Source organism: Schistocerca gregaria, chromosome 9 (genome assembly GCF_023897955.1).
Source record: "Schistocerca gregaria isolate iqSchGreg1 chromosome 9, iqSchGreg1.2, whole genome shotgun sequence".
Lineage (NCBI taxonomy): Eukaryota > Metazoa > Arthropoda > Insecta > Orthoptera > Acrididae > Schistocerca > Schistocerca gregaria.
In genome coordinates, this window is record NC_064928.1 from 68,040,759 (window position 1) to 68,059,267 (window position 18,509).

Sequence of the window (18,509 nt, forward strand, 5' to 3'; positions counted from 1 at the left end):
TTTCCTGCACAAGGGAAACGCAAAGATGAGAAAGTTGCAAAACTATTGGAAAAAGGACCATTTATTTCACGAGGAAGGAATTGCCGATACTATTTCACGAAATGGTTTTCTTCTAATACTACGTGCATTGCATTTTTCTGAAAATCTAAAACACAGCGAACCAAAACCATCCAACAGGATGTATAAAGTACGTCATTTTATCAATTTTGTCAGTGAAAGGATGTGCCATTTGTATTACACTGGACGAGAACTGTCACTGGACAAATCAATGAACCTTTGGCGTGGAAGATTACTTTTCTGCCAATCAAAAGGAAAAAGCACGAAAATGGCACAAAGCCCTATATTTTGACAACTCACACTGGAATGGTTCTAAAAATCGCGGTATACATTGGCATGCTGGACGATTTAGGAAGAAGAGGCCATGCGCAAAAAAATGCTCTTCTTTTACTGGGTGAAAAGTTGAATGCTGGTCATCACGTCTACATGGACAGTTACTACAGTAGCTTCTCATTGGCTAAGTTGCTCCTGGGTAAGAAGACTCACTGCGCGGGAACTCTGAGGGCGAATAGGACGGATGCACCCAACGACATTCACGAGATAAAATTACGAAAAGATGAAGCCGTTGCCAGATTTGTGGAAGGAGTTATGATAGGTAAGTGGCCTGATAAGAGGGAGGTTTGCTACATTTCTAATGTAGCTGCAAATGAAATGTTTGAGGTTGAAAACAAAAGAAAGGAGAAGAATTATAAGCCCCTGGCCATTGTAAACTACAATAAAATTATGTCGGGAGTTAATCGGCACGATCATATGTTATCATATTACCTCTCGGAACGAAAAACTATACGCTGGTACAAGAAATCTTTTATCCTCGTTATGGAAATGATGCTGACAAACGCACATGCTCTACAAAATAAAATTCTGACACAAAATTGCCCTTCTAAGGATTCGGACTCAGTATTATAAGAGCACTATTGACACAAAAGCAGGTAGAACGGCCAGACAGAAATCCCCAACATGTTGTGGTAAAGCGAGAATCAACTGGAAAATCAAAAACACCGAGAATAAAGTGCAGATCATGCGCCAGCCGAGGACAACTAACAGACACGATTTACAAGTGCCTAAATTGCCCAAATAAAGCAGGGTATTGTTTGGACTGTTGTCTTATTCACCACCTCTAAAGGCATATAGCACTTTCGTTGTTCTTTCTTTTTTCGACACTTATGAATAAGTACTATTGTTGAACTTTGTATTTATTTTATTTGTTTGAGAGTAACGGGTAAAGTTCTTGATCGTATCTTTCCTGACCTTAGACACACATTGTATTCCGGAAGTTTCTTCAAGATCTTGTGTTTGTTTTTGAATGCTGTTTGTACTATATTTTTTGTTTTGTAAGTATGTCGTTTGTCAGTAGGATGTTTCGTTTTATTTCTGAATATAAAATAAAAATGTAGTACTCCAAACTGTCACAATTTTCAGGAAAAATAAACGCGATGCACTAGCGCGTCCATGGCCATCCGCTACAGAATGTGGCCTGATACGCCACTCACACCTTAGTGCGCTCCAAAAAAAATTTGATTCAGAAGAGTAAATTTTATCATTTATTTATAAAATAAATACATTTTACATTATTTTAGCAATACAGTTTGAGACTCCATTAAATTAATAATTGGTTACGTGGCAACGCAAGGCCAATTACAGTGGCAGTGAACGTGTTAATAAGTATGTTATGGTTCAGCCGTTGGAATATTTATTTAATTTGAAGTTACTTGAATGTAAGTCCAGTATTTCATATGTGTTTCGATATGTTTGTAAGTGTGCATTGGCTTGGAGACATGGTGGGAGCGCGCTAGCCAATCAGAGCGCTCGTTACTACGGGAGGCGACTACCGAAGTCATGGAGAGACTGTGTGGAAGTGGGGGAGGAGCCTCAGGGTGCACAAGAGGACACGGAGGAGTGCTGGACACAAAGGCGATGTGGACGGTCGCAGGAAATACTTGGAGGGGGTTGAGCAGTCTGCGCGTGGTCGCGGGAGGTAGAAATATTTCGTAGTGCCGACTCGTGCACTTGGGAGATCTCCGTGGCCCCTGCTGTGAAGACGTAGTATGCGTTTAGAAGTGAACGTCTCGCGAGCTGTGTTGTTGCTCACAGCTAATTACTTGAAGTAGGAATCTATTGTTTCCCTGTTATTCAACTTATATTTTATTTATTTGCTGGACCATCGGCAGCAATAAGTGTTTTACAGTAACAAATGGCATTCTTAACGGTACTTCTGCTATCGTAGTCATAATTTAAAGTAGTTAAAATAGTACCTGAAGATTTTATTTAATTTCAATCTTTCATTTATAAATTTCTATGTTACCTTCAAAATTCGCAGTTGCCGCCTAATAGGAACCTTCGACCACTCGATTCATGTGTGTATTAATATTGTATACAACAGACTCAGCAGTATTTGGCATGTAATGCGGCAGCTACGTACCCCAGACCATAGACAACGAAACCAGCTAATAATTTTAATGTTTCAACTGAGTGTGAGGGTACATAGTTGAGGACAACCATTAATTTCTGTTTGAAAGCCCGCAATTTGGCATATTTCTGTGAACATGAGTGATTCGCACTATACTGGAATTGTGAGGAATGAATTCCTAGTTTAAAATGCGAAAGGACCTGTTACGTCTGCCACAGACGGCCCCTGCCATGCAGACTACAGTCAAGACACCCCTGGGTACCATATCACATACACAAGCACTTGCAGTCGCAACCAGGAGGAAAACAATTCTTCAAAATAAACAGAACTCGCTAGATACTAATGCGAACCTTTTTCTGCAGATGTCGCCTCACAGACAGAGAAGTACTCCGCCGACGTCCGTCGGCTCTATAAGGCCAGCACAGCAGCAGTACAGTTAGTTCCTCACAGAACAAGGACCAGCTCCGACGGACCTCACCGACATTATTTATGAATGGTCTTCTACAAGTTATTTGTTTTTGTGTGTATATAGTGATTGTTTGAGAAGTGTAGTTTAGTTTCATTGATTGTTTGAGAAGTGTAGTTTAGTTTCATTATACTGAGAGTTATACAATACTGAGTATTCTCCAGAACCTCTACGCCCATATGAGGAAACCTGATGAAAATGAGGTACTGTGTCTTTAAGAAAAGAAAAGACAGTAAACTGTGTCTACAGTGCGGAATTACATTTATGAGAGGCAATTCATTAAAACGGCGTCAAATAACGCTACATGGAATGACATTGGTAAAAAAGGGTCCAAAATGTCGCATTAGCTGCCCATATTGTTCTCTATCATTTCTCACTATGATGTACTCAGAGAATATCTTCAAGAAAGCCATGCGAGAGAATTTGATAGAACTTCACGTTTGTATTTTATAGTTATTGTGTTAGTCACGTTTTAGTGAACTTTGTTGATCCTATGTACATGACTTACGAATACTGCCTTAACATTTTCTTCAGGTTTTGAAGAGTGGGAATTTGCTTACAAACAAGTGAACCATGTTTGTTATATTATGAATGGTTCGGGCCACAAGCGGCCAGAAAAACACGTCCAATGTTTCATAGGAATGAGAGAGCAGAGTTGGCAGGTAAAAACAGTAATACGACTCTATTGCGCCGTGCATGAAATTTTCAAATTCATTTGTCTGTACAGATACTTATATTTTTTCTGCAGGGTGTTCATTTTGGACGAGTTCTGCAAGATGGAGGAAATGCACCAATAGCTGCAGGTGTGGAGAGAATCCATTTTGTTGAGAAAGCAGATTTGCATAACATAAAAAGGGATTTTGATATTGCCTATGAAATGAAGAAACACGAAAAAGATGCAGTGAGTGTGAAATTGTGGGTTGGAGAAATGAAGAGAAAAAGTGATAACGCAGTAAGTTATTTTAAACAGAAAAAGCAGCTGGACTCTAATTATCAACATGAAAACTTTATTCATATTACAATGACGGATGTTCAGGCTGACAAACTTCTCAAGTGAGAAGAAGATAGAATATGTGTGAATGACACTCAAGGTTTGACTGCATATGATTTCCAGCTTTTTTATTATGGTTCTTGACAGATATGTTGCTGGAAAGGCAAGTGCATTTTACTTTTCAAATAGGGGAGACATCTGCTTACTGAAAATGAACACACTTCAAACGCCGTGATCTCAGTGTTCCAATTGTGTTCATTTTCAACCATGGCGATCGCCTCATAGGACAGCACGTGTACCTTACAATTTGCTTACTGTGTTTTCATTTCAAATACGTTAAAGAAAGAGTGGGTTCTGTAAACACAATTGTGTTTATGTCTGACTATGCTCCAGTTGTTTGTAAACCATTATCAGCAATAATGGGACCTGTGTCAAACCAGTTGCTGTCTTCTCAGCATATAACTTACAAGGGAACTGCTTTCAGAATCTAAGGAGAACTGATGGGTGTAGTGAGAAGGAATCGGCAGTGTTTAGTTCAACGAAGCAACTTCAGAGTGAGCGGGATATGTATGGTTTTAGTAGTATCCTGCAGAAAATGATGGAAATCGTATTGTACGATCCAAATACTAGAATTTGGCAGGTACTTCCACAAGACGTACTGGCAATGATTGGAGAAGTTGGCGTATTGCTTTAGGCACCGATTAGTGATTGCTTGGAGTCTCTACATAAACGAATTAAATACAGTTACTTCGACAGGAAAAACCGAGAAGCCAGGACGAGTCTTAAACACTTTGTTATGTTTACTGCCAGGAACAGTTTGTGAAGGCTTAGTGAAACACTCAAAACATAATCAACGCTCTAGGGCACCAAAACTGGAAACAAACCATGATGACAGAATATAAGAAATGATGATTTTGCACAGAGGTGAAAGCTTGTGGGAAGTGCCTTATTCCACTGATTCCCAAGTGAACGTTGTTGTCAAAAACTCAGAACTAATATGTGAATAAAAATGTTCAGTTCAGTGTAACGTCTGCAGCACGTGTGTGCATTCATATAAATCCAGTTCTTTAGGCAATATTTTAAATTTTAACATCTGTAAACACAAAGATGCATGTGGTTAAACCATGTCTGATGCCGTCCGAAAGAGTGAGCAATGTTCCTAGCCCTATGCTGAACATAATGAACGTGCGTCTGCATTGCTGTCTAGCAATTTAGAAAAATTGCAGACACATTTGAACAGGATGTAATGTCTCACTGTGAAACTATAGTAGTACCAGTAAAACAACACAGTGTGGCCAGGAGAGGAAGGAAAAAAATCTAGTTGGTGTATTGATAATTTGAATGGAAACTTTTTCTTTCTCACAAGCAAATACTGTACATGTAAATACCAAGTTTAAAACTCAGGCTACATTAATTCCACAAAGGGGAAAAGGATTTGATGGGGGATTGTGCAGCATTAATTTTGTGTACAATATGGAAATGTATGATTTTCTGTTCAAGTAAATTCCTATGCTATAATTCAGTGATATGTAATTTTTTGCATAAAGTTGCGCTGCACAATGAAACATTATTATTGGTCTACATCAGAGTTTTGTAAAGGATTTGAATGAACAAAAGATGATAAAGAAAGTAATGGAACTTTTGTAACGTTTTTATTGTTGTGCATTATAAATAAAAAGGAAAAATTCAAGGATGTCGTCTCATGCTTCTGCATGTCGTTGTTGCTATGTAAATAAATCTACATGAACAGTTCTGAAATTTTCAAAAGTGTTTAGCTGCCCAGTCTGTTATGACAAAATACTTTACCACACGCAGCATGGTTTTAGAAACTGTGAAGTCAGAAGGTAAATTCCTATGCTGAATTAAGGTCAGATACTACATGTGCCTTCGGAAAATAGTAATTTACTCGTTTTCTATAAAATGGAAGTCTCTGGAGCAACTGAAAATAAACAAGAGTTGATCACTTAAGAACGTGGGCTGGTTTCGGCTACCGTGATAGTGAACAGTTTACTCCTGAAATTTCGGATGTAGTAACAGTCTGATGTGTGGAAATGTGAATGTGAAATAAGCAGTGGTAGCAGTGGTGCATGGGGATAGGTGCTCCTATTGATTACGGACTATAGATGTCTGACATCACTATTGTAAAACTTTTAGTTGGCCGTCTGATATGACTGGCTAGTGTAGCACCTGCAACGCCTCTCGGTGTTAATAAACCAAAATAGCTCCCATGCCCTCGAAATATAAATTCAGAAAATGTCCCAAGCCCCTCCACAAGTAGTAATTTACGAAATGGAAATAAGAGACAAATAGAGGGAAATTTATAGTAGAAAAATAATAGAAAAAGAAAAGAATTTTAATCACAAATTTTGGAAGCATGGGAGGGGGAAAACGGTAGAAATGTTTAAATTATTAGTTATTCTTATATATGAGAAATCAATATTATAGTCACAGAACGTAGGTCTTGAACACCAACGATAGCGTTTACTAAAGTATAAAGAGACATACAATGCAATTATGATACTCCAGTCTCTATCCTCTAGTCTGTTCGAAGTCAATTAGGACGTACAGCTTTAGGAAGCAACAATAGAAGCTTTATCAAACCAGAGCGCAACAATAAATCGCGACGAGATTGCTTTTTGGGAAGCATTAATTTCAGATCATAATTAGAACTTTTGTCATATTAGAGGAACGGGGAGGTGATCAATAATCTCTCTGACTTAAACGTCACTTTGTGTGAAGACTTAAATACTTTACGGAATTAACGATTTCTGGACAGACTCGGACTTTGTACTGTGACAGTGGAAAAATATTTAATTCACGCGACTAGTAATCACAGTTGGTGACGCTTTGTGGAGATTAAACGGGAACAATCTTGTTATCGAAAGTGACAGCACATTGTTTAGTGTCTCTGATATTGACGGGATTCCAGATTAGATACTTTTTCAAAGAAGCCCTTTGAATGCGATCGTGTGAATGAATTGATTTATTAATAATTATTGTTAAATAAAATGACGTGTTCGTTTGAAACTGACTATTCGTCTTGAACTTTACTTCGATTTAGGTTAATAAACAATTAGGTTACATGATTTTCACCAAGAATAAACTGCAGACTAGTAACTGAAACAAGTGAATGAGAATCTATTGAAAACACCAGTATTAATTTACTTATGGTTTTTTTTCCTTCAGAACTGGGAAGACAATACGTGTAGTGAGTCACTGAGGTTAATTTAAGAGCCAGCCGGGATAAAACAAAACCCCTCAATACCAGTAAATGTATACATAAATTAACGTTCCTACCTTCATGCAAGATACGGAAGTCGAGATAGAAAGAAGGGTCGCTAGTCTAGTCATAACGAAAGGGGAAATGGTAGGAAAGAGGCCATTCGTGGATGTCCTTGTCGTCAACGATTGGTAGCTGTCCGCCAATCAGCGTTCGGCTTCCGGTCGGCAGGTTTTCCTCCTGGTGTGCGCGGAAGTGGACTGACAGTTGCTCTACAGCTGTTTGTACAGATACGCCCGCGTCCCGTGTCCCGTGTAGCTTCTGCCCCGCGACCGCTCGCGGCCCGTTGGACTGGGGCGGCCGGCAGCCAGGACGCCGGGAGTTTGTAGCCATCTTCTGTGTTGATGTTGTCAGGCTGCTTAAGAATTTCGATCGCCTCCCGTATTTTGCGTTCTCGCATCCACGATTCCTTCGCCAGTACTCGGGCTTCCTGGAACCTGATAGGTGTTCCACAGTCACGGTGGTGTTCCGCTATCGCCGATTTATTGTGTTGTAATCGTACATAGCGTCTGTGTTGTGCTACTCGTAAGCTGACAGGTCTCTCTGTTTCTCCTACGTAGGCAGCTCCGCAGTCACACCGTAGTTCGTAAACACCTGCAGTGTTAAGATTGTTGACTACATCCTTGGAGGAAGCTATCATTTCGTGGATTCTGTGACTGATTCGAAAAATCTGTTTGATACCTCGTCGGCGGAGGACATAGGCTAGCCGTTCACTGACGCCTTTTACATATGGTAAGTGTACCAGTGGAAGCTTCTCTTCTTTGCCTTGTTCTCGTGTTCGGCTCCCTGTAGAGCAACTGTCAGTTCACTCTCGCGCACACCAGGAGGAAAGCCTGCCGACCAGAAGCCGGACGCTGAATGAGGGCCAGCTACCAATCGTTGACAAGGACATCCACGAAAAGCCTCTTCCCTTCCATCTTCCCTTACGTGATCATATCAGATGCCCAATTAAAAGTTCTACAACAGTGACGTCAGACATCTATAGTCTGTAATCAATACAAGCACCTATCCCAATGCAAAACCAGTCGTGCCCTGAGGAAGGCCGTTGCAATTCGGCCGAAACGTCGGTTTTAGTTTATTATTGTTGTTAGTTCTTAGCAATGTCGCGGCATAATACCCAGAAGAATTTTAATCACTATGACACCGGCTGCGGAAGCCTACGTTCGTATACCTTTAACAGTATTGTTCCGCTGACAAACCTGAAATGACAAAGAGCTATCAGAAATCACATTGTCCTACAGTTTTCTAGGAAATGCTGTACAGTGTCGAAAAATTTCTGTATCAAGGGACTCCTAAAGACAGAGGTGGTGTTATTTCCAGACCAAGAGCAGTGAATTATTTGTTGCAACCGCTAAGAGGACGTTTTGCATGTAATACTAAAAATTGGCTTGGCTCTGAGCACTATGGGACTTAACTTCTGAGATCATCAGTCGCCTAGAACTTAGAACTGCTTAAACCTAACTAACCTATGGACATCACACACTTCCATGCCCGAGGCAGGATTCGAACCTGCGACGGTAGCGGCCACTCGGTTCCAGACTGTAGCGCCTGACTAAAAATTCTTCTCTCCCATTTTTTCAGATTTTGCTGCTAAACAGCCCATTTTTAAAAATTTTTTGCCACTAGTTTGCTTTGAAGTTCTTGAATGTACATATGTATAAGGATGCCTAAAGAGATGTCCACAGACACTTGTTAATGCAATTGTTGTATCCGAATGTATTACAGCTTTGACCGACCGCATAAGCGACTTTGTCTTTCTTTCGCTCGAAATAATACAGTGCGGTTTAGACTCAGTCCTTGCACGAAATCTGACAGATTTCCGTCATACGCAGCATTTTAGCTTCAGAGATTGACTAAGTCAATAACACTCTGGCCCCCTCTGGCTCTTGTACAAGCGGGTTTTCGGCTTGGCTCTGACTCACAGAGTCGTTTGATGTCTTCCTGAGAGATATCGTGCCAATTCTGTCCAATCGGTCCATTACATCCTCAAAAACCTGACACGTTTGGCAGGCCCTGCGCATAATTCTTCAAACGTTGTCAGTTGGGGAGCGATCTTGCGACGTTGGTGGCCGAGTAGTAGAAATTCTCGCCCTGTGCAAGTGGGCATTATCTTGCTGGAGTGGAAACTCTCGATGATTTGCCAAGAAAGGCAACACAAGGGGGCGCTGGATATGGCGGAGGTATCGCTGTGCTGTAAGCGTGCAGTGGATGACAACCTAAGGGGTGCAGACCGTCACTTACGGTTGTGGGGCCGTATGGCGGACGAGAGTTGGGTTGGTATCCCTCTGCTGTGCGGAACGTTTGCAGACACGTCTTCTGCCCGGATTGTCATTGACGATACAGAACTGTCTTCAGTGACGAGTCTACCTTGGAACTCAGCCCCGATGGCCAGTGAAGGCGTGTCTGGGACGTCTCGGACAGCAAAGGTAGACCAGCCTGACTGTCCGACCACGAGGAATCATTGTCTGGGGTACCGTTTCTTACCACAGAAGGACCACTCTGGCTGCCATCCTCAGCACTCCCACAACACAGCAGCACGTCGACAAAAGCAAGAGTACTTTTAGTGTTTATCTTCGTGCTTGCCAAACCGTACCTTGGCCAGCAAGGTCGTCATATCTCTCTCCAACTCACAACGTTTTGGGGGATTATGGGCAAGGTCCTTCAACTAGCTCGAGATATCGACGATCTAACTAAATGGTTCAAATGGCTCTGAGCACAATGGGACTTATCCCCTAGAACTTAGAACTACTTAAACCTAACTGTGGTGTGCGTACTGTAAGACCTTCAGTACATACACCATCAGATTATTAGCTTTGTCACTCTAATGAAGTAGGCGAGCGCAGGCAATATGTCTCGTGGTCTTATCATGGCGTGTTTATCTTCTGCCGTTAGATCACATGATAGAAATGCCACTTGCACTCTTAGAGTAGCAGATTAACGGTGGCCAACTTTAAACAGAACTTGATTAATTTCCAAGCACAATTATTAAAATAATAACAAGCATAAAAATTACTTAACTTGGTTCTGGGTGCTATTTACAATTGACAATCTGAAGTTAATTTGGTATTGGTACGTTAATCTTATTCTCATATATCTCTGATATCTGACAAGTGTCTACACATTTATCTTCATGGCTATGTACAGGAATATGGTAATCTTATTAGCTGCAGACTGAAACTTGACTATAGACTGGTACAGACAAATGCAGACTGACTAATCGGAGGTCTGTACACTCGTTATAATACCTCTCGCGTTCAGGTATCACTGCGCGAGTGTGATCCGCGAGTAGAAAAAGTTCTACGTTAGCAGCAATCTCATTGGCTGCGTTACATATTAATACGCGGATCGGCGGAAGCAGAATTTGGTCCGTCTCTATGAAAGCGCCATCTCGTAGAGCGGAGACGGACGAGCGCTGCGCCTGCGCTGTTGTGCTTTGCGGGGTGCGCTCTAGTGGGAAATTTGTGTACGCGCTGACTACGCAGAACTACGTACACAGCACTAACTAACCTAAGGACATCACACACATCTGTGGCCGAGGCAGCATTCGAACCTGCGACTGCGTGGTTCCAGACTGAAATGCGTAGAACCATCCAGCCACACCGGCTGGCCAAGGCACAACTGCTTGCATACGTTTCACAGGTCGAGGCATTACTGACTTGGTCAGTTCGTGAAAGCTCTTTCTCTTGAATGAATGTCCGCCTGATTAGCTCACTGGTAATGTGCTTTCTTCCCAAACAGTGGGCCCGGGTTCGATTCCTGGCCGGGTTGGAAATTTTCTCCGCTCGTGCCCAGGATTTTGTATTGTCTTCGCCATCATTTCATCCTCATCACCAACATGCAAGTCGCCCAACGTGGCGTTGGCCGAAATAAGACTAGCACTCGGCAGCCGAACTTCCCGAGATGGGGCATCCTGGCCAACAATGTCATACCATCATTTCATTTTCATTTCTTGAATAAATCATTAATTTTTTTCTGAAATTGTAATGATTTGCTTGTCTGTACATGTACATCACATCTACCGATTTAAGTCCTATTTGAATAACTGCTTCGTGGTCCGTGTTTTTTTGTCTTACAATGTACACTACTGGCCATAAAAATTGCTACACCACGAAGACGACGTGTTACAGACACGAAATTTAGCCGACAGGAAGAAGATGCTGTGACGTGCAAATCATTAGCTTTTCAGAGCATTCACACAAAGTTGGCGCCAGTGGCGACACCTACAACGTGCTGACATGAGGAAAGTTTCCAACCGATTTCTCATACACAAACAGCAGCTGACCGGCGTTGCCTGGTGAAACGTTGTTGTGATGCCTCGTGCAAAGATCAGAAATGCGTACCATCACGTTTCCGGCTTTGATAAAGGTCGGATTGTAGCCTATCGCGATTGCGGTTTATCTTATCGCAACATTGCTGCTCGTGTTGGTCGAGATCCAATGACTGTTAGCACAATATGGGATCGGTGGGTTCAGGAGGGTAATACGGAACGCCGTGCTGGATCCCAACGGCCTCGTATCACTAGCAGTCGAGGTGACATGCATCTTATCCGAATGGCTGTAGCGGATCGTGGAGCCTAATCTCGATCCCTGAGTCAATAAATGGGGACGTTTGCAAGACAACAACCATCTGCACGAACAGTTCGACGTTTGCAGCAGCATGGACTATCAGCTCGGAAACCATGGCTGCGGTTACCCTTGACGCTGCATCACAGACCTGAGCGCTTGCGATGGTGTACTCAACGACTAACCTGGGTGCGCAAAATGTCATTTTTTCGGGTGAATCCAGGTTCTGTTTACAGCATCATGATGGTCGCACCTGTGTTTGGTGACATCGCGGTAAACGCACATTGGAAGCTTGTATTCGTCGTCGCCATGGCGTATAACCCGGTGTGATGGTATGGGGTGCCAATGGTTACACGTCTCAGTCACCTCTCGTTCGCATTGACGGCACTCTGAACAGTGGACGTTACATTTCAGATGTGTTACGACTCGTGGCTCTACCTTTCATTCGATCCCTGCGAAACCCTACATTTCAGCATGATAATGCACAACCACATGTTGCAGGTCCTGTACAGGCCTTTCTGGATACAGAAAACGTTCGACTGCTGCCGTGGCCAGCACATTCTCCAGATCTGTCACCAACTGAAAACGTCTGGTCAATGGTGGCCGAGCAGCTGGCTCGTCACAATACGCCAGTCACTACTCTTGATGAACTGTGGTATCGTGTTAAAGCTGCATGGGCAGCTGTACCTGTACAAGTCATCGAAGCTCTATCTGACTCAATGCCCAGCCATATCAATGCTGTTATTGCGGCAAGAGGTGGTTGTTCTGGGTACTGATTTCTCAGGATCTATGCACCCAAATTGCGTGAAAATGTAATCACATGTCAGTTCGAGTATGATATACTTGTCCAATGAATACCCGTTTATCATCTGCACTTCTTCCTGGTGTAGCAATTTTAATGGCCAGTAGTGTATTCGTGGGAGTGAAGTGGAAGTGGGTGACGATATTGACACAGATTGTTACGAGCGTGTCAAAGTGATGGGGGATGTCGATGACGAGATGCATATGGGAGTGAGTGTGGATGTGCACGAACATCTAGACGTGAGAATGGATGTGAATACAGGTAGCAGGGGAACACACACTCTCCGCCATACACTGTTTAATAGTGGGATGTGGGTACAGCTACAGATGGTACTAGGACGGTATAGAGTGGTGAGGCGCTGAGCCGCAGTACCTGCTGACGAGCACCACTTGTCCGTCGGCGAGGTGCCGGCGGCGCATGGAGGCCACGGCCTCCCGGGTGCAGAGGCACAGCGCCACCACGTTGACGTCGAGCAGGCGCCGCCACTCAGCCGGGGAACCGTCTGGAACGCAGACGACGGGTCATGCAGTCTCCAGTTACCTTTGTCACTCCACCTCATTTTGGAGAGAACACTTTCCAACCATAGAGTACATACACTGAATAGTCAATGAAATTGGTACACCTGCTTAATATCGTGTAGGGCTCCCGCCGCAAATGCCGCAAAACGACGTGGCAAGGACACGACTGATGTCTGAAGTAGTGCTGTAGGGGATTGATAGCACGAATCCTGAAGGGCTCTCCATACCTGCATAAGAGTACGAGGGGGTAGAGATCTCTTCTGAACAGCACGTTCCAAGGCATCCCAGATATGCACAATTATGTTCATGTCTGCGGAGTTTGGTGGCCAACGGAAGCGTTTAAACTCAGAATAGTGTTCCTGGAGCCACTCTGTAGCAATTCTGGACGTATCGGGCGTCGCACTGTCCTGCTGGAATACACAATGAACTTCAATGTATGCAGGTGATCCCACAGGATGTTTACTTATGTGTCACATGTCTGAGTCTTATCTGGACGTATAAGGGGCGATATTACTACAACTGCACATGCCAAACACCGTTGCAGAGCCTCCACCAGCTTGAACAGTCCCCTGATGACATGCAGGGTCCATGGATTCATGAGGTTGTCTCCTTACCTGTACACGTCTATCCGCTCGATACAATTTGAAACGAGACTTGTCCGACCAGGCAACGTGTTTACAGTCATCCATAGTCCCCCGTCAGTTGAGCCGTGGCGCTCGTTACTGGCGCGCCAGTCTCTTGGATGTCCATTATCGATCCTTCGACGTTTCTTATCTTTGCTTGCCTTGTTGTTTTCCGCATTGGCGGGGCGAGGGGCAATTGACGTTTGCTCGGGCTACCTGCTGAGACGCCGCGAGGTACGAGGTGGGAGGCAACCATGTATATGTGGAATTGGTTGTACGCGGTCTGCCGGTTCAGCACGGAGGATGTGTGTTGGCTGCCTGCCTGCCTGTCTGCTCTCCTGATTTTGCTCGCCGTGCCTTGCGGCCGCCTAGCTCGGGTTGCTGCCTGGTGTATCCTACACGAGCCATACCGGACGTCCAGCAGAAGTTAAGCAGCCTTGTGTTTCTTTTAAGGAAAAGGAGCAAATGTATAAGACTTTTTGTAACCAATTTTGGTGGCCTCTTAAGTGTGGCCATAGCGTTTACACCGTCTTTCGGGAGAGCTAATTCTTTTAAATTTAAATAGTTGAGGTTCCCTGTCCTTTATAATCTTTTGGTGGTTTTATTTCAAATTTCTCTTTGAGGTTCCTTCCTTGTGCTTTGTTAAATGTTTACTTGTATAGCGGGAAGTGACTCCTGGTTAAAACTCGGTGAAGGCGTTTGATGTCACTGCCGCCTCCGGCATTCGTCTTTTCAATTAAGTGTTGTCATCCCTTTGGGCGACCTGGAGTCACTCCCGATTTATATGTACTTAATTTTGAATTGGTCATTTGAATTAATATTTTGGAGCGCAGTATAGCGCTAAGGCAACCTCATTGTCTACCACCTTGTGCCCCGGTCTAGCACCTTAATTTTCAGTGGCACGAGTTAGCTCCACTGCCGGTTTCACTGATGTGCTCCCTACAAAATCTTTTCTTGTGTGAGTTTGCCCCATGTGTGTCTGGGAACACAGAGATGAGCTTTAGTGTGACTTCAGTGCTAGTCAGTTAATGCAATCTTCATTTTGGCTTGGTTTCTACTGCAGAGTCTGAGTGGACTTGTTATTCATTTAATTACTGTAAGTTTGTTTGTTTAACATTTAAAGACTGTTGGATTTAACTCCCCTAGTTGCTGGTTGTTGCTAATTCGTTCCAAATGGCGTACTACTTATCCAATGGCAAGGCTGTTAACTAGTTGGTTACTGTGAGTGCAAATTCACGCTATTTATTTGTTGCCGAAATTGTTAAAGTGTCAGTGTCGTGATTCAATCACCAGCTACGTGTTTGAGCTAAACTGATATAAACCTTACATTGCCTTTTTAAAATTTGTTGCCAGCAGAAACCCTTAAGAGAACTTTGTCACCGCTTATGTTAACCTTTATTGGGAGCAATATTTTATGTAGTTAAATTTTGCCTTAAAATGTGTATTTCTCTGAAGTAATAAACGAGTGATAAAAGAAAAAAGCATAGGGGCCTTGTCCTTCCTCTTGTGTCCGGTTTGTAACACGTTGACGGGCGTAGGCGAGGCGTAAAGCTTTGTGTCGTGCAGTCGTCAAGGGTACACGAGTGGGACAGCGTCTCCGAGAGCCCGTATCCATGATGTCTCGATGAATTGTTCGCATGTTGACACTTGTTGATAGACCAGCAGTGATATCTGCATCAGTTTGCGGAATGGTTGCACTTCTGTCACGTTGAACGATTCTCTTCAGTCGTCGTTGGTCCCGCTCTTGCAGGATCTTTTTGCGGCCACAGCGATGCCGGAGACCTGATGTTTTACTGTTGCTGATATTCACGGTACACTCGTGAAATGGTCGTATGAGAAAATCCGGGCTTTATCGCTACCTCGCAGATTCCGTGTCCCATCGCTCGTGCTCCGACCATAACACTACTTTCAAACTAACTTAAATCTTGACAAGCTGCCATTGTAGCAGCAGTAACCGGTCTAACAAATGCGACAGACACTTGTTGTCTTGTATTCTGCCTGTTTACATATCTGTGCATTTGAATTCGCATGCCTATAACTGTTTCTTTGGCGCTTCAGAGTATGAGAAGCTGAGAGCCAAACTGATATAACTGAAGTTTTCCCACTTCTGAGAAATGAAAGGCTTTGCGTTTCGTTTAATGTAAATACATGCTTCACAATAATTAGTGTTTGATAAGATGAAATGTAAAATGAAATACTATAATTACGTTTACTACAACCATTTTAGATATTTGTATCTTAAATTCATTGTTCTAGTTCCTAAAAGTTGGAGTACCACTTTTCCTCTCAGAAATTTACTCGTGGTGAAAGGTAAAGTGGTATAAACCGAGAGTAGTACCACTCTTCTCATACACGTTTTGGTGATGTTGGTTACCTGAGAGGGAATACATCATCTTTTAATCTCCATAGTTGCAATTTATTCATAAAACAAAGATAATATGATACAGTAATACAAGTCTGCACTTATCGCACCCATTGTGCACGTTTACCCACAAAGTGAGTTAAAGTTATTGTATTACTGTTGTTAATTACTAGAATGCTATCCACTGCGTCTATCTAACAGTTCAGCAGTGGGTTCCTCTTCGAATTATAAATAAACTGTTGTTTCTAAAAGTCGAAATTTCTTAAAACGTAGTTCTTGTCATGCTGATATTTCAAGATGTTTTATAATGGAGCATGTCTGTGTACTCGATTTCACCGTACACGTTGTTTTCCTCTCCCAAAGGGTCAACATGTCCAGGTCCAGGTACCTGAGCCGAAGTTGTAGTTGCCAGTAGGTTGAAGAAAGGTGGTTGCACTGGAGGAATGTACGGGAGAACTGTCATCAAGTCTTTCCGTTTTGCTTCCGTGACAGGTTGCACAGCACTGTTGAGAGGGATGAGTTTTATGGTTCAAAAATGGCTCTGAGCACTATGGGACTTAACATGTGAGGTCATCAGTCCCTCAGAACTTACAACTACTTAAACCTAACTAACCTAATGACATCACACACATCCATGCCCGTGGCAGGATTCCAACCTGCGACCGTAGCGGTCGCGCGTTTCCGGACTGAAGCGCCTAGCAGCGCTAGGCCACCACGGCTGGCTGAGTTTAATGGTTTTATGTATTTAATGCGAGACGTCTCTGCATGATTCGTCTAGACTTTCAACTAGACTTCAACATGGAGTGCGAACGTCCCCTATAAAGACAATTTCTGCTTTAATAACATCGGAATATTACAAATCTAAAAAAAGGAAACAACGCTGACACTTACGAGCAATGATACACTGCCCTTTTGATTTTAGAGTGTAAACAAACACGCAGAATAACACAGAAGAACAACACCGCTATACTTACACCACTATTCCCGTGAACGCACTTGACTCTGGCGTGAGAGGAATAATACATTTAGAGCCCTCTAGTGACTTCGGTGAGAGTTATCGTTATACCACTTCTTCACATCAAATTTTCGTGCATTGTGAGTTACTGAGTGACATAACCCAAATATTATATTTTTTGAACTAGTGTAACTCGTGGTCTAGGTTGCCGGCACGGTAGCTCAGCGTGTTCGGTCAGAGGGTTACGTGCCCTCTGTAATAAAAAAACTGAGCTCATCGATCAACGAACTTCAATGGATGTCTTACGACGGCCGCCCCGAGCAGATGCAACGAACAAAACCGAACAAAATGAGATTAAAAAAAAAAAAAGGTGTAGCGTCTTTGGTTCATAGTCAAAACGTCTTCGGTCCCGGGTTCGATCCCCGCCACTGCCTAAATTTTGATAAATAGCCAGCATTGGCGGCCGAAGACTTCCGGCATAAGAAGTCAGCCTCATTCTGCCAACGGCCTTGTCAAAGAGGGCGGAGGAGCGGATAGAGGTTCAGGGCGCTCTCTTGTCCTAGGGGTGGGAAATTGCCCCTAAAGGCGGAAGAATCAGCAATGATCAACGACATAAGAATGCAGAAGGCAATGGAAACCACTGCATTAAAGACACGTAACGTGTATCCACAGGACATGTGGCCTGTAGTTGAAGAAGTGTCATGATGATCTCTCCATTGGCAAAAGATTCCGGAATAGTCCCCCATTCGGATCTCCGGGAGGGGACTGCCAAGGGGGAGGTTACCATGAGAAAAAGATTGAATAACCAACGAAAGGATAACGTTCTACGAGTCGGGGCGTGGAATGTCAGAAGCTTGAACGTGGTAGGGAAACTAGAAAAACTGATGCAAAGGCTCAATCTAGATATAGTAGGGGTCAGTGAAGTGAAGTGGAAGGAAGACAAGGATTTCTTGTCAGATGAGTATCGGGTAATATCAACAGCAGCAGAAAATGGTATAACAGGTCTAGGATTCGTTATGAATAGGAAGGTAGGGCAGAGGGTGTGTTACTGTGAACAGTTCAGTGACTGAATCGACAGCAGACAAACACCGACAACGATAGTTCAGGTATACATGCCGACGTCGCAAGCTGAAGATGAACAGATAGAGAAAGTGTATGAGGATATTCAAAGGGTAATGCAGTATGTTAAGGGGGACGAAAATCTAATAGTCATGGGCGACTGGAATGCAGTTGTAGGGGAAGGAGTAGAAGAAAAGGTGACAGGAGAATATGGGCTTCGGACAAGGAATGAAAGAGGAGAAAGACTAATTGAGTTCTGTAACAAGTTTGAGCTAGTAATAGCGAATACCCTGTTCAAGAATCACAAGAAGAGGAGTTATACTTGGAAAAGGCAGGGAGATACGGGAAGATTTCAATTAGATTACATCATGGTCAGACAGAGATTCCGAAAACAGATATTGGATTGTAAGGCGTATCCAGGAGCAGA

General features: G+C 43.1%; 1 protein-coding gene across 1 annotated transcript in view; it reads right to left on the bottom strand.

Moving 5' to 3' along the window:
* LOC126291635 (dehydrogenase/reductase SDR family member 11-like) overlaps nucleotides 1–18,509 on the bottom strand; it is a 109,112-nt gene that overhangs the window by 75,189 nt on the left and 15,414 nt on the right. Inside the window, exon 3 of the mRNA XM_049985199.1 lies at nucleotides 12,938–13,067. Coding sequence (XP_049841156.1) covers nucleotides 12,938–13,067 — 130 coding nt within the window. The remainder of the gene's footprint in view (nucleotides 1–12,937; nucleotides 13,068–18,509) is intronic.